This window comes from Sturnira hondurensis, unplaced genomic scaffold, assembly GCF_014824575.4.
Source record: "Sturnira hondurensis isolate 20B ecotype Veracruz unplaced genomic scaffold, ASM1482457v3 Scaffold0017436, whole genome shotgun sequence".
Classification (NCBI taxonomy): domain Eukaryota; kingdom Metazoa; phylum Chordata; class Mammalia; order Chiroptera; family Phyllostomidae; genus Sturnira; species Sturnira hondurensis.
The window spans coordinates 9909558-9931722 of NW_028090067.1; the positions used below are offsets into that span (position 1 = coordinate 9909558).

General features: G+C 44.9%; 1 protein-coding gene across 3 annotated transcripts in view; it reads left to right on the forward strand.

Moving 5' to 3' along the window:
• Positions 1-22165, forward strand: part of STAB2 (stabilin 2) — a 126300-nt gene that overhangs the window by 18338 nt on the left and 85797 nt on the right. For all 3 annotated transcript variants that reach the window (XM_037067805.1, XM_037067806.1, XM_037067804.1), the window contains exons 6-15: positions 2890-2985; positions 4382-4507; positions 5169-5365; positions 7987-8120; positions 12769-12902; positions 14529-14611; positions 15980-16129; positions 17604-17747; positions 18268-18324; positions 18467-18592. In XM_037067805.1, the coding sequence (XP_036923700.1) occupies positions 2890-2985; positions 4382-4507; positions 5169-5365; positions 7987-8120; positions 12769-12902; positions 14529-14611; positions 15980-16129; positions 17604-17747; positions 18268-18324; positions 18467-18592 (1247 nt within the window). The remainder of the gene's footprint in view (positions 1-2889; positions 2986-4381; positions 4508-5168; positions 5366-7986; positions 8121-12768; positions 12903-14528; positions 14612-15979; positions 16130-17603; positions 17748-18267; positions 18325-18466; positions 18593-22165) is intronic.

Consider the following 22165-nt stretch of genomic DNA (forward strand, 5'->3'; position numbering starts at 1 on the left):
GTTAGAGCTGCATCTGCCAAGGGACTTTATCTCTGCTGCCAACACCTTAGCCCACTCAGTGCCTCACTCCTGGCTGGGGCAGAATGCAAAGCCCACTCCTCTGACATGACCCCCGATCAGCTCCACAACCATGTCTTGTCACTACCAGTAGCTGCTGTTTGCTGAGCACCTGCTGTGTGCCAGGCAGTGTGGGAAGGTCCTCACAGCAACTCTTCGAGCTGGGTTTCCCACTTTATAGGTGAAGACTCTGAGGGGTTTCTCAAGGTCATGAAGATTTTACAGGGACAGAGGCAGGGTTTGACCCCAAATGTCTGACGCCTGGACCTGGGTGCCCAAGCATTGCACCCCTAGACCCCTGACAGGTGATAGGGATCCAAAGAGGGGAGAGATTAGGTGCCTAGCCTCAAGGAGCCAGGAACACAGGTGACAATTCTGTCCCAGTGGGCACAGTACCATGGATGCCACGAAAACACGGGAGAGGGAGCAGCTCAGTCTGCCAAGGGGCCCAGCACAGGGGCCTTTGTGCACTATCCTCTGACCCAAATGGCCATGGCTTTGACCACTCCAAAGTCACACACCTCAAGTTCCAAGTATCTCTAGAGATTTGCAACAAATGCCAAAGGCTCTTTAAATGACATGTGGGAATCCTTCTGCTGCTCATTTCTCCTTCTCAAGGACACTCTCTTGACAGAGGATGGCAGCCCTGCAATGCATGTGAGAAGCTCCCCAAAGCTGTTAATCCAGTCCAAGGCTGCGCTAAAGGACAGGACACAGGGAGTGGCTCATGCCAGATTCTTGGGCTCCCGCTACATAGCCTGAGGGGAAGCTCGGGGACAAGGACAGCTGTTGCAGTGAGCTGGAAATCGGGAGCAGGGGCTGGGTCACATCATTCAGCTCCCCTTTCTGCCCCATCGCCCTCTTCCATGGACCACATGACGACACTCAGATCACACAATGTCATTGTACCTATTAGGGTCCGGCTTCTGCACTGCCCAGTGAGCTCCTTGAATTACTCGTGTTTGTATTCCCCATGCCTAATACTGTGCCTGCCACTAGGAAGGAGCTAAGTAGATATTCTTAAATCGAGTTGAAGTACGTCTTCTCTGCTGAGCTCGTGGCACAGCCCCTCCTCACCCCAGTCATCTCCGTGACCAATTTCGCCTCACCCCTGGTACTCAACTCTCCAAGACCTACAGCCATCGGTGGATGTCAAAGTGCTTTGCTAAAATAGAAGCAGTAGCAAATTGGTTTTGGAAGGAAAAAATGACAAATGCAGATCTGATTTAATCTTTTACTCATTTGAATGAGTTCTTGAGCTAGTCATGTCCCATTTTATATGTATTTTTCATACTTATAAATGAATGAATGATCCTTACCTCACAGGGTGCTGTCAGCCTTAAATGAGATAATACATGTAAAGCCTGCGGCGGAATCCTTGGTAGGTGATAAGTACTCAACAAAAACAGGTGCAGGGCCAGTTCTAGGGTGAGGTGAGTGAGGGGTAGGTCTCAGATACAGAACTTAAGGAGACAACAAAACTTCCATNCCCCATGCCTAATACTGTGCCTGCCACTAGGAAGGAGCTAAGTAGATATTCTTAAATCGAGTTGAAGTACGTCTTCTCTGCTGAGCTCGTGGCACAGCCCCTCCTCACCCCAGTCATCTCCGTGACCAATTTCGCCTCACCCCTGGTACTCAACTCTCCAAGACCTACAGCCATCGGTGGATGTCAAAGTGCTTTGCTAAAATAGAAGCAGTAGCAAATTGGTTTTGGAAGGAAAAAATGACAAATGCAGATCTGATTTAATCTTTTACTCATTTGAATGAGTTCTTGAGCTAGTCATGTCCCATTTTATATGTATTTTTCATACTTATAAATGAATGAATGAATGATCCTTACCTCACAGGGTGCTGTCAGCCTTAAATGAGATAATACATGTAAAGCCTGTGGCAGAATCCTTGGTAGGTAATAAGTACTCAACAAAAACAGGTGCAGGGCCAGTTCTAGGGTGAGGTGAGTGAGGGGTAAGGATACAGAATTTAAAGGAGACAGAACTTAAGGATACAGAACTTAAGTTCTCAGATACAGAACTTAAGGAGCCATCAAAACCTCCATAATTAAAATAAATCATTTCACTAGTTATCTAGGGCTGGTGAGACAAAGTACAATACCGCAAATGGGGTGGCTTAAAAAACAGGAATTTATTGTCTCAGAAACCCAAAATCAATGTGTTAGCAGGCCAATCTCTTTTCAAAGCCTCCAGCGGAAGATCCTTCCTGGCTCCGTCCAGCTTCTGGTGGCGGCAGGCATTCCTTGGCTGGTGGTGGCATCACCCCAGTCACTGCTGCTGTCTCCACTTGGCCTTCTCATTCCCAAAATGACCCGTCATGGGGCTGAAAAGTCACCTATTTCAAACTGTAAAACGCAGCATAGTTCTTCTCTGCCCTTCTGAATTTCTTCTTTCTCTCTCATTGCCTCATCATTCAGGAGGCAGTATTTATTCCCACAGATTCCTGTTTCCAACAGTGATGGCATTAGTGGTAGCGTTTCTCTCTTAAACATGACAGGTATATGTGAGACATCCAGTTTAATCTTTGGTTGAGCTCTCCAAGAACAATGTAACCAGTTTCAAAATAGAGAAAGGAACTCCAGTGCATGTGATATGCTAGGTATGCCTTATATACACTATCTCATTCAATTCTATAGAAACCTCATGATGTAGGTATCATTATCTATGTGTTATACATAAATACATCGAAGCTATTAAAAGAAACTGAAGTCAAGGTTGAAGTCAAGATCTCTAGGACTTCAAACTCATGGTTCTCCCTGCCTCATCATGCAGATTCTCCATAAACACTATTTGAAAAATCCCCATTTTCTGTCTGCAGTGTGCAGCTGCGTGCATGGAGTGTGCAACAGTGGAATAGACGGCAACGGAACCTGTGAGTGCTACTCTGCGTACACTGGCCCCAACTGTGACAAGCGTGAGTACCACCAGTTTCCTCAATGCCACACCAGTTCAAATGGGCACAAGCCTGGGCCCGGTCCAGGGGCTTGCTGTTCTGCACACCCTCTCCTCCGCCTTGTGCCCACCAGTGGCTTTATAGGACTGGCCACCTGGGGGACTGGCCACCTGGGGGACTGGCCACCTGGGGGACTGGCCACCCTACCTTCATCCCACACAGCTGGCCCCTGAAGCCACCTTGGTCCCAGTCACACACAGAAGCCCACTATACTTTCGAGAGAGTGTCTCTTAGCTCCTGGTCCCAGCAGCTGCCCCAGACACCAAGTGGGCCCTGACTCTCAGCACCTCCCTGTGGATGACCTTCCCTAGAAGGAAGGTTTCCAGCTAATCTTGCCATGAAGGCATCTCAGCACCTTCTTCCCCATCCAGTGACCATGGCCATGCCCTTTCCAGGGGCATCTGGACCCAACCCTGGACAGAGGAGGGTCTACCTTGAGTACTTACCTCAACCCAAGGGGAGTAGTTGCTCCTTGTATTTCTGCTATTCCTTTATTCTTTAGAGCTCTTTTTCACTCTCATGAGGAATTCCCCATTGTTTTAATTCTCTGGTCATAATTCTTTACACTACAGTTTTCACTGTTCAAATTATCGTGTGTTTTCTATCTCCTGCCTGAGCCCTAATACATTGCCTATTAAAAAAAAAAAACTTAGGTTCCCTAAGATCAGAACTCCTCTCCCGTAATGAAATCCCCTGCATGTTCAGCCTCCATGCAGGACTCTTTGCGTTGCCCGTGGGAATTGGGGCTTGGAAGGCCTGGAGCAATAATGCTGACACACCGGTTACTGCTCTTTATGCAAGTAATAAACTGCCCTCATCTCTGACCCAGGGTATCTTCTATACCTCACACTTGTCTCATATCTTCTCATATCTTATATACCTCTTGTCTCATATCTCCTACCAGCACCCATGTAACTGACTCAGCCCAACTGGTTAGCTTTGCGTGTTGGTTATTATGTTAAACTCTCTATGGTTTTTAACAACCATCTATGTTCCCTCGATATTGTAAAATACTATGCAGTTATTAGAGGTTAAAGTATATCCTTAAAGACCTCCATAGTATATTGCTAAATTAAAAAAAAACAAGTTTCTAAATAGTTTAACAGGATCCTACATTGTTTTAAAAATCATATACATAAACTTATAAATATATTGGCTGTCGACATTGGTTATGTTAGGGATGGGGTGGGATAGTCAGAATAGGAAGACAGTTAATTTTCTCTTTTTGTCTTCTGGTTTTTTTGGAATTACTACAAGTCTGTGTTACCTTTTTAGTAATAGGGAATGTTGCATTTGTTGAGTTTTTTAGAACTGGTTATTCTACTGATGCAGTTACCTCCACAACCTCCCTTTGCAGCCGTCCCTGAATGTGCAGCCTTGCTCTGCCCAGAAAATTCCAGATGCTCACTTTCCAGCGAGGATGAAAGGAGACTAGAATGCAGATGCCTTCCCAGTTACAAAGGCGATGGCAAATACTGCGAGCGTGAGTAGAATGTAGATCCTGCTAGTTTGTTACTTGAGATGTTTAGGTTACTCAACCGAAAAAAGAAAACCCTCACTACCTCCCTAATTTTCGTGCAATGACCACTTCTATGTCTCTCTATGTCAGTGAATGAAATATATAAACAGTTCTAAGCAAAATGCTCATCGTGAAACTGGAGCCAGACTGCCTGGGTTCAAATCCCAGATCTGCCTGTTACTGACTACATCACCTCAGACAAATTCTTTAGCCTGCCTGTGCCCCCGTTTTCCTATCTAACAAATGGGGATAATAATGGTACTTATGGAGGGTTGTAAACATTAACTGAGTTCATGTGTGACAAATGCTTAGAACAGAGCATAGTACATATTACAAATTCCAGAAACCTCACTGCTTTCTTTCATATTTAAATTTGCGTGTCACATGGCACAATAATATATCAACACATTATTTATGGTTATAACCCTGATGGTCAGACGTAAGTCTGTTTGGCAGGGGCGGTGATCTGGCAGGGTGGGGTGAAATGTGTCTTACTCCTCCTTTCAAAATCGGTACATGGCCTGCGCAGCTTTGATGAGCTGTGACGGGCAGTGCCTTCACTGTTCCGCGTTCCCTCTCAGTCCGGGTGTGGTAACTGCCTCTTGCCTTGTCATTGTTCCTCAAGCCATCAATCCATGTTTACAAAATGTCTGCCACCGTCACGCTCATTGCACGTACCTGGGACCAAATCAGCACCGTTGCACATGCCAAGAAGGCTACCGTGGGGATGGCCGAGTGTGCTTACCAGTTGACCCCTGCCAAACTAACTTCGGAAACTGCCCTACAAAGTCCACGGTGTGCAAATATGATGGGCCTGGACAGGTGAGCTACTGCTGCACAGAACTGATGCGAATAGAATAGGACAAGCCACCGAAGGTAAAACAAGCCATAGGTGTAATTTGTCTTCTGGGCCTTCCCAGTGCTCCCTTGCAGCGTCCAGCTGGGCTTCCTCTCCAGACAGACCTGCGCATGTTCAGGGATGGCTGCAGCACGTCCCTTCCCCCCGGCACCCTCTACACTCACGCTTTCCAAGCTCCCCAGTCAAAACCTAACTGTCAGGCCCTGGCTGGTGTAGCTCAGTGGATTGAGCACGGGCCTGCGAACCAGATGANACTGCTTTCTTTCATATTTAAATTTGCGTGTCACATGGCACAATAATATATCAACACATTATTTATGGTTATAACCCTGATGGTCAGACGTAAGTCTGTTTGGCAGGGGCGGTGATCTGGCAGGGTGGGGTGAAATGTGTCTTACTCCTCCTTTCAAAATCGGTGCATTGCCTGTGCAGCTTTGATGAGCTGTGACAGGCAGTGCCCTCACTGTTCCGCGTTCCCTCTCAGTCCGGGTGTGGTAACTGCCTCTTGCCTTGTCATTGTTCCTCAAGCCATCAATCCATGTTTACAAAATGTCTGCCACCGTCACGCTCATTGCACGTACCTGGGACCAAATCAGCACCGTTGCACATGCCAAGAAGGCTACCGTGGGGATGGCCGAGTGTGCTTACCAGTTGACCCCTGCCAAACTAACTTCGGAAACTGCCCTACAAAGTCCACGGTGTGCAAATATGATGGGCCTGGACAGGTGAGCTACTGCTGCACAGAACTGATGCAAATAGAATAGGACAAGCCACCGAAGGTAAAACAAGCCATAGGTGTAATTTGTCTTCTGGGCCTTCCCAGTGCTCCCTTGCAGTGTCCACCTGGGCTTCCTCTCCAGACAGACCTGCGAATGCTCAGGGATGACTGCAGCACGTCCCTTCCCCTGGGCACCCTCTACACTCACGCTTTCCAAGCTCCCCAGTCAAAACCTAACTGTCAGGCCCTGGCTGGTGTAGCTCAGTGGATTGAGCATGGGCCTGTGAACCAGATGATGGTGGTTCGATTCCCAGTCAGGGCACATCCCTGGGTTGCAGGCCAGTTTCCAGCAAGGGACCAGTGCCCGGCAAGGGGCCAGTTCCCAGCAGGGGATGCACAAGAAGCAACATACATTGATGTTTCTCTTCCTCTCTCCTTCCCTTCCCCTCTAAAGATAAATAAATAAAATATTTTTTAAAAAAAACACCTAACTGTCCTACATTCTCTTCTATCCTAGTCCTATAGGGTGATAGACAAATATACACACAAATAAAATTAGATTAACAAATTAACTGTTAACCAAGTCTTGAGTGACTGTGTAAGTGACTTTCACCAGCAATCCTCCAGTCACTCTAGGGTTGTTGTTTTTTTCCCCAAAATACTCCATGTCAAAGGGATGAACGCTGATAAAATGCCAGGCAGTGCTGGCACAGTGCAAGGAGCAGTGAAGAAATTCTGGGGTGAGACCCTGACCCTCGAAATCACATCATGACCTTGTCTGGCAAAATTCAGCCTGGTCAGGAGACCTTTGCTGAGGAGTCCAGTTGAAAGAACCCTGTTCCTAATATCTCATTCATCCCTGAAATATGTAGGGATGCGTGCCTACTGAACCCAGACCTGCACATTGAGTGTTTAGTGGAGGAAATCCATCTGCACCCAAGGCTGTTGCTGCCTGGGCAGGAGGAAAGGCTCCCATGTCTGACTCAGACACAGCCAAGGGTCCCCAACTGTCTGATCAGCACCCCACAGGAGCGCCCCTGGCACTCCCTGCACAGAACCTACCCAATCTTATCTCATAGGAAAAACAATATATCACACAACATTTCTGCTATCAATTTCTGAGGCAGATTTGCAAGAGATTTAAAGGGCTGAACCGTATCCTTTAAACAAGGTCCCCTGTGGACAAAGTCATGTTACAGCCTGAACCGAGGTCCCAGGACCTTGGGAGTGAGGTTAAAAAAATATTTTGTCTCTTAAGATATGCGTCCCATGTCAGACTTTCCAGTCTTAGAAACCCCTGTTGCTCACTCAGAAACAATGCATCCATTATTTTCATTATTCCAGAGCAGAGGTCCTCAACCTCAGTATTGACATTTTGAACCACATATATTATTCTTTGTTGTGGGGGGGGGCTGTCCTGAGCATTGTAGGATGTTTGGGAGCATCCCTGACCTCTCGTGACACCATCCCCATCCCGTCATGAAAATCAAAAATCTCCAGACACAGCCCAATGCCACCCAAGTTTAGCGGCTGAAAACCAGTATGCTGGGGCAACAATACTTCCCACCTGAGCCCGACTCTCTGCTCAGCTGCGGACCATCCAAAGTCAGGAATTACGGTGAGGTCCCAGGTCTGCAAACAAGAAAACTGAAGGGTACACTACCCACCAGGTGTGTGAGTTTCCAAACAGACAAGGCGTAGAGAGAGGGTTTCCAATTCTACACACCTGGACAAAGGTCTAGTTTCGACCCGCACTCTGGACCTGCCCTGAGTTCGTTTTTATGGCAGTATGAAGACAGGAGTGTAAGAACATCAGCTCCTGTGACTGACTAGAGCCCTCTTTGTTTTTTCTCCTGTCCACTGAAGTCTCACTGTGAGTGCAAGGAACATTACCACAGCTTTGTACCTGGCCTGGGGTGCAGTATGACTGACATCTGTGCATCTAATAACCCCTGTCACAGGAAGGCAAACTGCTTCACCATCGCACCAGGTCAAACCAAGTAAGTCTTTGCAGTTCCACCACCTTCTTTGCAAGTGGGGACAGTGGTGGCCAGTCAACGCTGTAAGTTTCTCTCCGAAGAAAATGTCTTATTCTGCCTATGTCCACCCTACCCCCACATAGCACGATGCAAAATGCACAATAGGTAAATCCTTCAGAAAGTGTTTCCTTTCTAATGACCGTTAGAAAGGTCTGAAATACTGACAGGGCTGCTAATCTGGTATGAAGTGGTCAGAGGGTGGGAGGAGGAAGCCGCTGTCACTGGGAAAATGAATGTCTGTTGCGATGATAGGGATTTGGCCTCTGATGTATATGCCTGTTTCCTCATTCATGAAATATGACTTGTGAGTGGTGCCAAACAAAAGCAAGGAAAGTGAATAAATATTAATGGTGTTTCCTGGACTCCGGGACTTAAAAGGAGGGGTTTACTGTGAGTAGAAATATCTGCCTAAAAATTCCTGAGGCAGAGGCAGCTGGTGAGGTGGGAAGGAGGCAGTATCTGAAGTATAAAGACCTGGGTTTGAGTCTCTTTACTGGTATCTTTCAGTCGTATGACCTGGGGGGAGTGACACCACCTCTCTGGCTTCAGTTTCTCTATGTATGACATGAGCACAGTGATGTCTACTTCATAAGGTTGTTGTGAAGATTACAGGAGAGAATGTTCTGGAAACTGCTGTACAGCTCTGTCTCACGTTGTTATTAGTGGATGAACTGAGGCCAGAACCCAAGTCTTTCCCAGACCAAGGCTTCCATCTTGGTGCCACTTTCAGTTCTTATTGTCATCAGCACCCAAGAAGGACTCAGATGCCATTGTGAGGGTGACATCCTATGGAACTCTAAGGGTTTCTGTGGTTCCTGACCCCCTTCTACTTCCTCTCATGGTTGGGTTTTGAATGTGCAGATTTGTCCAGATAGGTTTTGTGGTCATCATATCCTGTCTATGCAAAGAAGTAAATCCACACTCAGCATGCATAAAGCGGAAAGAATTGGGGTATCAGAACATCTGGGTTCAAATCACAACTCTGCCACAGACCTTAACGTCTCTGAACAAGGGATACAGTGAGGCTATCATGAGATTATGTTCATCAATCTCTGAGAAGAACCTGAAAATCACTCCACATGTGTGTACACACACAAACACACCCCACCTGTGTGTATAGTCACATATGCACCCAACAGGCATAGTGTACAGGCACAACCTCCTTAAACACAGATTCTGGTAACACTGACAACCAAACAAGCCAGCTTACACACTTTCAACCATCTTCTGAGGAAGCTTGAGTAGAATACTCTAAGCACTTTCTTTCCTTTGTGTCTGAGAAGATAAAATTCAAAAAATAAAAATAGTGAACATTAGAATAATATAAATTGCATTAAACTTTTGTTTCGAATGTCAGTGGATCTAACATTGGATATTAGGGGTATGTGTATCACTTATAAACTTCCTTGACCCTCCCTGCCCCCTCCCCAAATAATGGCCTGTCTTCAGCAGGAAAGAAGCTCCGGTTAAAGGCTGGCTAAGTTACCTGGATAAAATATGGGACCATCAGCAATTTGGGCAGTTTAGTTCACCTCAGATAAAGATCTCTTTTGTTTATGCTTCCTCGATATGGTCATCCGTCTATGCAGAATATTCAAACTCACACTGTATTAGCACCAAAGAACACCCACAATTAAGAAGAATGGGCTCAACAGGGACTCCACTATTCACCTGTGGGGTGACCTCAGACAAGGTCGGGCATTCGGACCCACAGTTATGGGTGGTTTTGTTTGTTTGTTTGTTCGTTTGGGGAGGAAGCTAAAACTCTCACAATCTTCTTTTTTTCATTTTTAATTATGGTTTACATTCAATATTATTTTATATTAGTTTCAGGTAGACAGCATAGTGGTTAGACAATCATATGCTTTACAAAGTGGTCCCCCCAGTATCTCCAGTACCCACCTGGCACCGTACGTAGTTATTGCAGTGTTGTTGACTGTATTTCCTATGCTGTGCTTCATGTCTCCTTGAATATTTTGTAACTAGTGATGTGTACTCTCAATCCCTTCACCTTTTCCACCCAGCCCTGGGTCTGTTCTCTGTTTCTCTGAGTCTGTCCCTGTGTTATTTGCTTATTTTTATTCTTCTTTAAATTTCACATATAAGTAGAATCATATGGTATTTGTCTCTCTCTGACTGGCTTATTTCACTTAGCATAATACCTTCTAGGCCCATCCGTGCTGTCACAAATAGCAAGATTTCATTCCTTTCATGGCCAAATGATATTCCACTGTATATATGTACTATGGCTATTTTATCCACTTGTCTATTGGGTTGCTTCCATATATTGGCTATTGTTGTAAATAACACTGCAATGAACATGGGAGTGACTATGTTCTTTCAAATTAGTGTTTTGGGTTTCTTTGAATATATACCCAGAAGTGGAATCACTGAGTCATAAGACGGTACTATTTTTAATTTCTTGAGGACCTTCCACCCTGTTTTCCATAGTGGCTGCACCTACCAACTTTGGTAGGAATCTGCCTTCCTACCAACAGTGCACGAGAGTTTGAAAACACGAGGGGTGTTTTTAAAGCTTTAAGACAGCAGTAGATCTTTACACCTAATAAGGAACCAATTTATAAAGAAGGCAATGCTGTGAATGTGCAGTAGCCCAACTGAGAACTTTAAAGTCAGAAAAATGATCTCATGAAGTCTCAGACTTTGGACTGAGATTTTAAATAAAAATTTAAAAATATTTATGTCTCATACATTCCATTCCACACTGAGGCCATTAAAATATCATTCTTAGAAAAAACAAGTCAAGTCATTTTACACAAAACAGATCATTAGCCTCATAACAACTTAGGGAACTTTTAGAGAGAAATACACTTAGTGGTTTGTAAAGGTTACTTGTCCAACTATTAACAGTTGTCTTCAAATGAAACTTACGTAATTTAGAGCAGGATTAATTTTCAACAATGATTATTGTACCACTTCCAATCCCCCTCCTAGCCTTCTTGAATTCACCATCCTGTGGCACAGTTCTTGCAGAAAAAAGCTGATGTTTAAGTAGAAACCTGTTATTTGATTGTATTAAATAGACTGCCATTCCATGGTTAGATCTACCTTAGTGATGCCCTATAATGAGGTCTCTCAACCTCAGCACTGTTGACCTTTGGGGCTGGGTAACTCTCTGTAGTAGGTGCTGTCCTGTGCATTGTAGGGTGTATAGCAGCATCTCTGACCTCTACCTACTATTGAGAGTTGCCACTAACACCTTCTCCCTAGCTCTGACAGCCAAAAATGTCTCCAGATGTTGCCAAATGTCCCCTGGGGGGCAAAATTTCTCCTGGTGGAGAGTGGCTTCTCTGTAAAAACTTTGAAAACTCAGTCACTAAATTTGTCTTGCTGGGAAACTCATATGTATCCTTCTAGAATTTTCTAGAATCCTGGGGTGACAACAGTGAATAAATACATACATAGCCCTTGCCCTCACTCTCTTCTCAAATTAGGTGGGGTCAAATAACCACACGGTTGGGACAGAATTGCAACTGGCCCTGGTGGTACAGGGAGGAGCTATATGGTACCATGAGAGTACACACTAAGGGGGGTTCTGATACACTTTGGGGAGTAGGGAGGGGATGGACAATTGAGCAATACTCCCCTAAGGAAGGGAGAGTTGAGCAGAGATCTTGGCTAGGAAGAAAGTAGAAGGGACGAGTGTTCTAAGTAGATCAACAGCTCTGAGGCTAATATCAGTAGTTTGTTCTGATCCACAGGCTCTATGGTGGGGCTCTATGATGTGGACTCTGACCAGTGAGGTCTGTGTGTTGTGGATGCATTGAACAAATTCACACGGACTGCAGGAGTCCTGTGGAGAAAAGGGAGGGCATGGCTGCTCTCTGTGTGAAGAGAAAGGGCCCTGACCCTTGTCTGGACAGGTTTGTATTGCTTTTCTGGGCACATTACATCAAGGATGGTCCTCACCTCCTATGCACAGGTTCGCTTTAGATTACCTTTTACAGATAACCCAAAAAAAAGGATGTTGATGATTACTTCAAAGAAAAAGATGTTGCAAATGCAAGGGGAAAAGCAGTCAAACTGGCTACACTCCATCTTTGGGAGGATTAGCACAGACTTTAGGAAGTTACTTTAAAAGATACGCAGTAAATGTTTTCTGCCTCAATTCAGGGTGAGGACGTTTTAGCAAAAACAAGCCTCAAAGCAGCCTAGGTGCAATGCAGGCCTGGCTCCTGTGTGCCACCTCGTGCCTGTCGGTTTTCCAAACCAGGGCTGAGCTACATTTGCCACTGCCGGGCAGATCAGTTCCCTATAGCTCTAGACTCTGCATTCATAGTAAGCACTCCAAGTAATTCTGATGTACACGGTCCCTTGATCACACTTTGAAAAATACTGAGAAAGAATACAAAGATATCTAGTGTCTATAGATACACATAACTCATTAAATATCTATTTCTTGTGGGCTCACCCTGGGTCAGGCACTGCTCTAAGAGGGCTCACTTGTGTAGCGCCTCTCCTCTCCTGGCCTCATCCCTGGCCAACCCTGGGCATCGCTCTCCCCATCATTGCAGACAAGAAGCTGTTCTGTAGGATCTCGCCACTCAATGACCGAGACTCTGAGAATGTGTTTTTACCCTCTCTGTAGGTGCACTTGCCAAAAAGGCTACGTGGGTGATGGCTCAACGTGTTACGGAAACATCATGGAGAGACTCAGAGAATTAAACACCGAACCCGGAGGAAAATGGCAAGGAAGTCTGACTTCTTTCATCTCGCTCCTAGGTACGCGTCTATGGGTGCAGATTCCATATAAAGGGCAGCCGTCTTACAGGCAACAGCAACTGCAAGACACAATCATTCAAAAATGGTGGGCAGGCTAGGCAAGGCTGTGAATAGGGGTCAGCCCTTCAAGGAAAGGCCCTGCAAGTGGGAAGGAAAGGACAGGCAGCTGTGTCCAAAAAGGAAGGAGTTGTTAGTGCCAGGAGACTTAGCAGTGCCAGTCAAGAGACAGGCAGCTGGGTCACCACAGGTTACCAGGTCTGCAACAACTCTGAGACAGGGCAGCCACTAGTATGAATAGGGAGGCATTCCTATTTCCCTTGGCCTTATGGGCCCTTCAGGTATGAAACGAGGTTAGCAGGTAATACTGGGCGTAAAGAATGACTAAAGCCATGAGGCAGCATCTATGTTCCTCAGCAGAGGTGATGTTTGAATTTGGGGAATAGTCTTGACTAGGTGTGACCATCTCGAATATTGCTGGACATTTAGCATCACTGGCACCCAACCACTAATTGGCTCCAGTGACACATTCTCCACTAACCCCCCGCCCCAGGAAGGGTGACAGCCCCAAATACCCTCCTGTATTTCCAAATGCCCCCTAGGTCATTAAGAATCAAATCTGATAGCTGATTGCAGCCTTTGACAACACTGTCAATAAAACACAAATATGGCCAGTACACAGAAAATAAAACACAGACTCAACAAATCAACAGAAGCTTTAAAATACAAGTATCTTGAATTTTCCAGTCACCAAAAATGATTTCCCCCAAAGAGCACAGAGAGAGAAATGTCCTACCTGGGTCAGTGATGTGTTCCTCACATAAATCTTAACGTGCATCCTGCATAAATGTCCTGTTCCTTCCCAGGCACCCTAAGGGGATTCAAGCATTACTGGCATGCCTCGGGGCTCGGGGGCAATCTTCCAGGCTCCTCACAACCTTCTTCAAAGGTCCCTTGAAATATCAGAGGAGAGCAGACTGGAGTGGCAGTGTCCCTTGCAGGCTGGGCCCTCGAACATTTCCCTGGACAGAGCCTGGTCACCCTCTCACCCGCCCCGTTTGTGAAGTGCTGGTACACACGTTGCCTCCTACCATGTGTGAGAGCGCAGCTTCCCCAGCAGCATGGAGACACAACCAGCCACAGGCCTTGCAGGGCCCCTGCAGAATGAAAAGGCAGAGTCCTTTGGTTTCAAAAAGCAACCTCTTCAAGATGGCAAGATCAGAGCAATAACCAAGCATGGGGCTTTTCTGAGCTGGCTCCAGAGGGAAGCGCTTTACTCTTCCAGCTGACAGCTGGAAGGCGTCAGCTCAGAGAGCCAGGCACAGGGTCAGGGACCTGCTGGCTGGGGCTGTCTGAGGATTTGGTCCCTTGACCCCACAGAACCTCTCGTTTCATCCCATGGTGTCCTTACAGCCAAAACTGTGGCTGCAGAGAAAATCACATCATTCTGAGGAAACTATGGGGGCCATGCATTCTTAAACAGCTTCCCAGTTTACAGCCCACATGGGACACTTAGGACAGAGGCGCCCTGAGTCAAGGGTGCACATGGACCACAGGGCCATTGCCTGATTGTGTTTCACATGTGCCACTGACTCACTTGTGTTTTCTTTGTGTGTTGCAACCGCTAAGGCAAAGCCTACGCCTGGCCACTCAGTAACCTGGGACCCTTCACTGTGCTGGTGACCACAGACAAGGGGCTGAAAGGACTCAATGTGAGTATTTACAAGAAACCTATACCAAGAGACTGATGTAAAAAAATAATAACAACAAAAATCTTACTAGGCACTTCCTGCTTTTACATAGAGTAAGACCCCCCCCCCCCCATTAAAATCAAACCTGCTGATAATAAGGATGGTGATGGTTTGGTAAACTTCTTTTAGTGAAATGTAACACCCTGACAGAAAGTATGCCAAGGGTTGAGGGCACAGCTCAATGAATTGTAACAAAGTGAACATGCTTGTGTGTCCAGCAAGACCATTACCAGCTCCCGTCAAGACCCCAGATGCCCCTTCCAGTCATTATCCCTTCAAGGGCAATCTCTGAGGGTTCTTAGCTACAGGCATGTGGTAGATAAGATCTGAATAGTGCAAAGCTGCTCACGTCCTACAGGAAGAATTAAACTCATGCATTAGCTAGGTATTTGTTTCTTTAAAATCCTAAGGGGTCACAGTGATGGGCGAAACTAGAAAACTGTCATCTCCCTTGTGAGCAGCTGCTGTCTGAGACGACAATGTCATCCACTGGGAATGAAGCGCATAGTGCCTAGTGTCCCATCACAATGGTGTCAAATAGTTAGATTTGGCTCAATATACCTAATGGACACACTGATTTGTATAAAACTGGTTTATCTTACTGTGAGATGTGTTATGATCATTGCTGCTGCTACGTGGAAGAAAAACCCAGTAAGTTCCAGACTCACTGGCCCTCATGTGCCACCACCTTTAATGTGTCTGAGATGAATCTGTCACTGACCTTCAGAGGTGCCCTCCCTTCTCTGCTGTTGGGGAGAACTGGTAAAGACCGCATGCCTCTGGGCTGGGCACTTTGCGTGTGGTCTCTTGTTTAATAAACAAATTCAGTTTACAAAAAGTTCCTTTTTTAAAACTCTGTGTCAGTTGATTGTTGATGATATCCTAAAAAATGTACATGTGGTCCAATGGATTCCAAAAATCTTAATATTACCATTCAAAAGCTCCATTGGTCCACTCTACCTGCTCTTTCCACCTGACTTTATATTTCATTTTCATCTGCTTCCTGAGCTCCGGATGATTCCCCGGTGCCCGCCCCCTCCGTGTTCTTCCCGGCCCGGATGCTGTGCTCTCTCCACCGTGACAATTTCCAGGCTAGAGCACCTCCCTGGCTGGAGAGAATAACCTGCATCTCTTCCCACTCTCCAGCTTCCCACTCCCTTTAAGGCCTGGCCAGGGCAGCTGCGCTCAGGGAAAGGCATCTGCATCTGTGAGCCCAGTGAGAGCGCAATGACTTGGATGTCAGTGATGAACAAGTCAATGTATGAATCATAAACCCCACTGGCTCCCCCACAATGGAGACCTCTAAAGGAACAGGTTCTCTTTTCATAGGTAAAGGGGCTTTTGATGGATGATAAGGCTACTCAGTACTTTGTGAAACTTCACATAATCGCTGGGCAGATGAGCACCGAGAGTATGAATAACAGTGACACATTCTACACCTTGACGGGAAGGTCGGGGGAAATCTTCAGTGGTGATAAGGTAAGGCTTTCTCTGATGTCCACTCCCAGAACAGAACTGTCCACTGAGTCAGCGCCCACAGCTGGCTCTCTCTGTTTGTCAAAGAACTTCCCTACGTAGGAAGAAGTGGGGAGCAACACCAGAAAGGGTCATTTAGGAGAGTGGCAGACTGTTATAAAAAGGGGGTCATAAAGTGTTTGATTTTCAAGGTAACCATTGCAATGCAAGTAGGAAGGAGAAACTTTGCAGCCAATCTGTTCCCTGGAAGTATCAGTGCAAAGCCAGATCAGCTTTCTCCTTCAAAGGAAATGGACCATGTTTGTTTTAGATTGCTGAAGTTTGTCCATCCTCCCCTGCGTAATGTTACATCTTTCCTAATGCCATTAGCTCTGTTTCATTTTTTAAATAAAACTATCCCTTCCTTTCATAAATAGCTATTTTTGTGACTTTGCTAAGGCACACAGGACTAATCAACAGAATGTGTGTGAATATTATGGACTATACAGTTATGTTTCACCAAATACCAAGAGTTGATGGATTATTGAGCACTTACTCTATGCAAGGTACTAGGGTAAATCTTTATTCATGTTGGATACGATTCACAGCAACCCTGTGAAGGACATTTTGCCAGAGCCAGGATTCAAATGAAGGTCTGCCTGACTCCAAAACCTGATTCCCCAACCAGTATATTACACTGTGGGTGTGAGGATGGATAGGTGAGTGAGTAGATAAAAGGAAGGGAGGAAGGAAGGAAGGAAGGAAGGAAGGAAGGAAGGAAGGAAGGAAGGAAGGAAGATGAAGATGTGGCCTTCTTTCTCCCAAACACATACACGCATTCTTTCATCCATTCATTCAACAAATATTTACTAAGTCTGTAACTTACAGGAACCACATGGGAGGAAGAAGAAATTAGCTTTTGTTATTCACTCAGCAAATACTTTTATTGTGTGACTTCTCTGCACAAGATACTAAAATACAATAAGTGATGTGCCTCGGCCGGTGGCTCAGTTGGTTGGAGCACTGTCCCATACACCAAAAGGTTGAGAGTTTCATTCCTAGTCAGGGCACATACCTATGATTTGTGTTCGATCCTATTTGAGATGTGTATGGGAGACAACTGAACGATCTCTCTCTCTCTCTCCAATAAATATATCCTTGGGTGAGAAACAAATAAATAAAATAGATGATATATTTACAGTAAGTTGAATAGGTTTGTCCTTTTTGGAGGTTGCAGGTTATTAGGGGAGACTTGTAATGCCTTATTCACATTTAGCATGATAGTCATCCGTGCTTTCACAAGCTATGTCATTTGGTCTTAACGAAAACCCCATGAAGCCAATCTGGCAGATACCACCCTCAGCATTTTAGGTTAAGTGACTCATTCAAGATCACACAGCCAATAAATGGCTGAACCCAGTCAGAAGTCTTCTAGTCCAGTACTCACTCCTTCAAGGCCACCCCACTAATTTTATTTTATTTTCCCTTGATGCTATAGGATAATCAACTAAAGCTTAAACTCTATGGAGGTAAAAAGAAGGTGAAAATTATAGAGGGGAACATAATTGCTTCCAATGGGCTCCTGCACATTCTTGACAGAGCCATGGACAAGATGGCACCCACATTTAAGAGCAACACGGAGGTGAGATAATTCAGCGAATAGTGACATCAACCCAAGTTCCTCTTCCTTTGTTCCATGGAAGGTCACATTCCCCCAAAAAATGCAAGCCAGCAGTATACACTTGACTTTCATTTGTTGTGCTAGGTCCCCAACCATGGGGAAGATGGAATCATTTGTCTGTTTTCAACAGACTCCAGGTACCTCTACAGAGAGAGAGGCGTGCAGTAAGTGTAGGAAAGACATTGATTTCGTGACCTCTTTTAGGACTGCCTTTGACAGTTTAGTCCAGGGACCAGTGAAAACTTATCCCTCGTGCTTTATGGAGGAGGGCAATCTCATTTCAATCACATTTATTCCCTCTGACCTATTTAATGATGGCTGAAGGCTATTTCAGAGTGTGCAGGTCTAAACTACCATTTCAAACACAACAGAAAACATTTGTATCTATTCACAATTACACAGAAACTCTGTCTTTTAATGTTATAGTGTCTATTTTCTGAACTACCTTTTTTTATTATTTGTTTTAAATGTTTCTTTTTAGCAAACCATAATGACAATGCTACAACCAAGATACAACAAGTTCAGATCTTTGTTAGAGGTACGTACTCTTCATGAATTTATGGGAAATTTTTATGCTCAGCCTTCGTAAAACTATCAAATGTGTTGGTTATCAATATTTTGAGGACTTGCATATTTTTCTGAGATAGTGTCAGATAAAAAATTTTGTGTCTCACATGCAGAAAACCAGCATGGGGCATGCCTATGATGGGGATGGAGCTGGTGGTCCGTACACCATTTTTGTTCCAAGTAATGAAGCTTTGAACAACATGGCGGATGGCACTCTCGATTACCTCCTCTCTCCAGAGGTATTGTTTCCTACTTGACTTTGATGGTATCACGTCAGCACCACTGCCTCAGTCTGTGTTCATACAGGCTTTTCGTAAAGTAGGCATGGCAAAAAAAAAAGTTGCATGCATATCACTATCTACCCTCCCACAACCACGGCAGACATCGTTAATCAATCACAGTTCTCTGGAACTAAGCTTGGTGTTTCAGTGGCTTACTTCTCCTCAGTGGAGTTCCAAATACTTGTGGCCAGTCAATCAGACAAAGCATAGGAAATAAAATCTATTTGTATCCCCAGACCTAAATGGCTGGTTTCATTAGTCCTGTCTCTTCTACTATTTCTCAGTGGCAAAATAGTATTTTAAGTTCTGTACAACTCTAAAACTATCTAGAAAATGAAGTCTATAAATGAGGCCATTCTGGGCCAGGTCTAGGCTAAATTTAAAAGGCACAAATGTTTTTCTCTTTTAGATAATTCAGCCTTTCCTTTTTATTGCTTTCATCTCTCTCCACTGTAATCCTCTCTTTGTAATCCATAAACCTTCAATTTTCTCACAATCTTCTGTAGAAAAGGAGATTTTCTGACTCCTTCAAGCTAAGGTGTAAATGACTAAAGGCATTTAAAGTGTTTCCTCCCCGAGAAACAACAGCCTTACAGTGAAGAGAAGAAGAGCTAACTGTGGCGTTTTGTTCATTAGAATGTCAAATGGTGGAAGACCCACTCTCTTCCAGTGTCCTGGAATCATGTTCTATCTTGGCAATGAGCAAGACTACCTACAACCTCATGTAGATTAGTGCCAATGATACAGAAGGGGGGATCCAGATGTTTTATGTTAATGATTCCCAAACTTTCATATGCTTAGGAATCACTGATGGAGCTTGTTGAAACTAGGCATATTCCAGAATTTTTCTCCACGCATTCTGATCCAATGGCACTAGAAGGGGGGCCAGACATAGACATTTTGGTAAACACCAGCTTTAACTCAGGTAGCCCAGGCCACACTCCTTCTGGAATCCTGAAACTTTTTGTGTGTGGCTTAGAGGTTCACATGGATGCATCCATATTTAGAATACTTTCCAGTACTACAAGGATATCTTACTTTCAGAAAACTATGGATTAAGAAGCTAGGCATCGAGGAGATAAATAAGGAGGTAAACTCCCTTACATCGCAAATGGATATTCAACATATTAAAGGACTTGCTACAGGTTTTCATTAAAAATGCTGTATTTCCCAGTGTCTTAAAAATAGGATCTTATTTCAAACAGATGATTCACACTCAAATTTTCTGAAGCTTAGCCATTGGGGGAAAAAAAACTGTTATATCCCTCTTTAGAATTCAAACTTATACCTACCTAATTTTAAAGCTGAAAAAGTCATGTTGCTCCCCTGGGAAATTATTAAAATCCTGAGATTGTACGTCTTCTCTGAGTGCATGAGCTTCTGCTACAGATTTTTTTAATAATAAACATGTTCTCAGACACATAATCAGGTACACTTAAAATTAAAACTAAGCCTTTTAACAAGAATGGAAAACAAATCATCCTTCCTGCTTTTGTGTCAAGCACCTTTGCTCCGAAAGCTGTTCTCTTTCTCCTCCCTCATTATCCCTTCCCATTATCCCTTCCGATGGAGTCTGGAGCTGGTACCCTCAGGCTCTCCCGCGTACATTGTGAGTACCTCTTCCCAGCTCTGTTCCCTGAGGTCACACATTGGTAGCTTGAAATCAGTCCATGGTGATTTATACCATAGAAATTGGCCAACACTATAAATCATGGCTTATTTTTCCCCCACAGAAACGACCACTAACACACCACTGCTCCTGGCTCTCAATCTCTTTTCTCTCAAAGGCAGTATCTTTCTTCCTGCAAAGAATATAACCCTTCAAGTCTCTTTGCCCTCCGTCATGAACTGTTTTTCCACTTCAATTTCTAGGTAAGGGATGAAACAACCACTTTGCCTCTTTCTCAAGTACAGAGCCTACGTGGGTTAAAATTTCTCAGCCTATTGGAAGCGACTTCTGTCTCCATTCATCTTAGTAGCACCCCTTAGTTGTTTCTTCCAAGAAGAACCTCAGCTGGAGACAGTGAAATTTCCATCAGCCACACCAATAAAATAGAAAAGGAACCAAGCTCATTGGAAGGGCGGTTTCAATTTCTCATTCGGAACGCCGTGTTTCCTTTCCAGTGCATCTCTTTATTTCTCCCTGAAAAAAATGTTTCGGTCTCAAAATCACCCCACCCCCACAGAGAGCACAGCTGCTGACTACAAGCCCCAGTTTATGACTTCGTCCCTGAACTAGATGGAAATAAAAGCAAAGGGCGGGGGGTCCGGGGGGAGATTGGCCCTTGCTAATTCTCGAATGCCTTGAGACTTAAATAGGACAAAAGGAAGTGGATTTACAGAATGCAAGGTCATTTACAGAATGCAAGGAGAAAACTCTCTCTTTCTGTCTCTGGCACCAAAAGGTTTGGTTTTTGTTGTTGGTATTGTTGTTGTTGTTGTTGTGTTGTTACCTAAAACAGCTGGGAGGAAGTAGATGTCCTCGTAAGGGAAAGAATGCACTTCCCCAAAAGAATTTTCTACAACAGCACCTGGAAGCATAGCCTGTCACTATGAGCCACACTGGACTGAATTCTACTGGGATGGTGGCCCTCAGGCAGATAAGGCAGCGGGCACACACAGTGGCAAGGGTGACACTGATCTATGCCTTTGTTCCTTTCACTCTCCTGTTTCTTGGAAAAAGAATCCAACACCGATGAACTATCGAGGCTTTAGAAGTGGATGACTCAGCCAGTAAAGTCCTCCATATAGAATTAGGGGGCTGGGAGGAACCCTTGCCAGTCCCTTTTTCAGGTGAAGCTGCGCCTGGAGGAGTTCGGTGGTTTGCTCAGGGTCACACCGAAGCAGAACTCAGGATCCTGAGGTCCAGCTCACTGCTCTTCCCAGGAACCCCCCTCCTCTTAAGTTATTGTCATAAATGTTTATGCAGGGCTTTCCATGTGCCCCATACTGTGCTGGATGGGGACATAGTGATTAGTAAGATAGACCCAGTTCCTGCCTTCCGGAAGTTTGCAGTCCATTCTGGTCTGACATTTTCCCCAGTGGTTCCCATTTTTTCTCATCTCTTCTGCCCCCGAGCATCCAAGTTCATACTAGCATTGTTTTTGCCTGCAAGTCTCACTTCTGGGTACCATAAAATAGCATAAAGGGGAAGGTTAAACCCAGTGGCTAAGTGACTTGCTCAAAGTCATGTAGTAGCAGAACCAGTACTATAGATGGTAGTCAACTTCAACACTTTTTGGCTACCGTGCCCTGCACCTAATGCTATTGACTTACAGATATGGTAGCCATATAACTTATCATTTACACCAGGACAACTCTGAGAGCAATTGGGGCTGCCAGGACAATGAGGGTTGTACCAGAAAAGCCAGGATATGCAGTCACCTTACTTACAGATGACTCCTCTGCATAGGAACCAGGGCCAAATGCAGAGAGGAGTCTGAGTGAACAGGACTCAGATTCAGCAGGGCTCTCTTTTGATCTGGGACTTCACACTGTTGTAATATGTCCCTAGAATGATCAGCCTCTTGG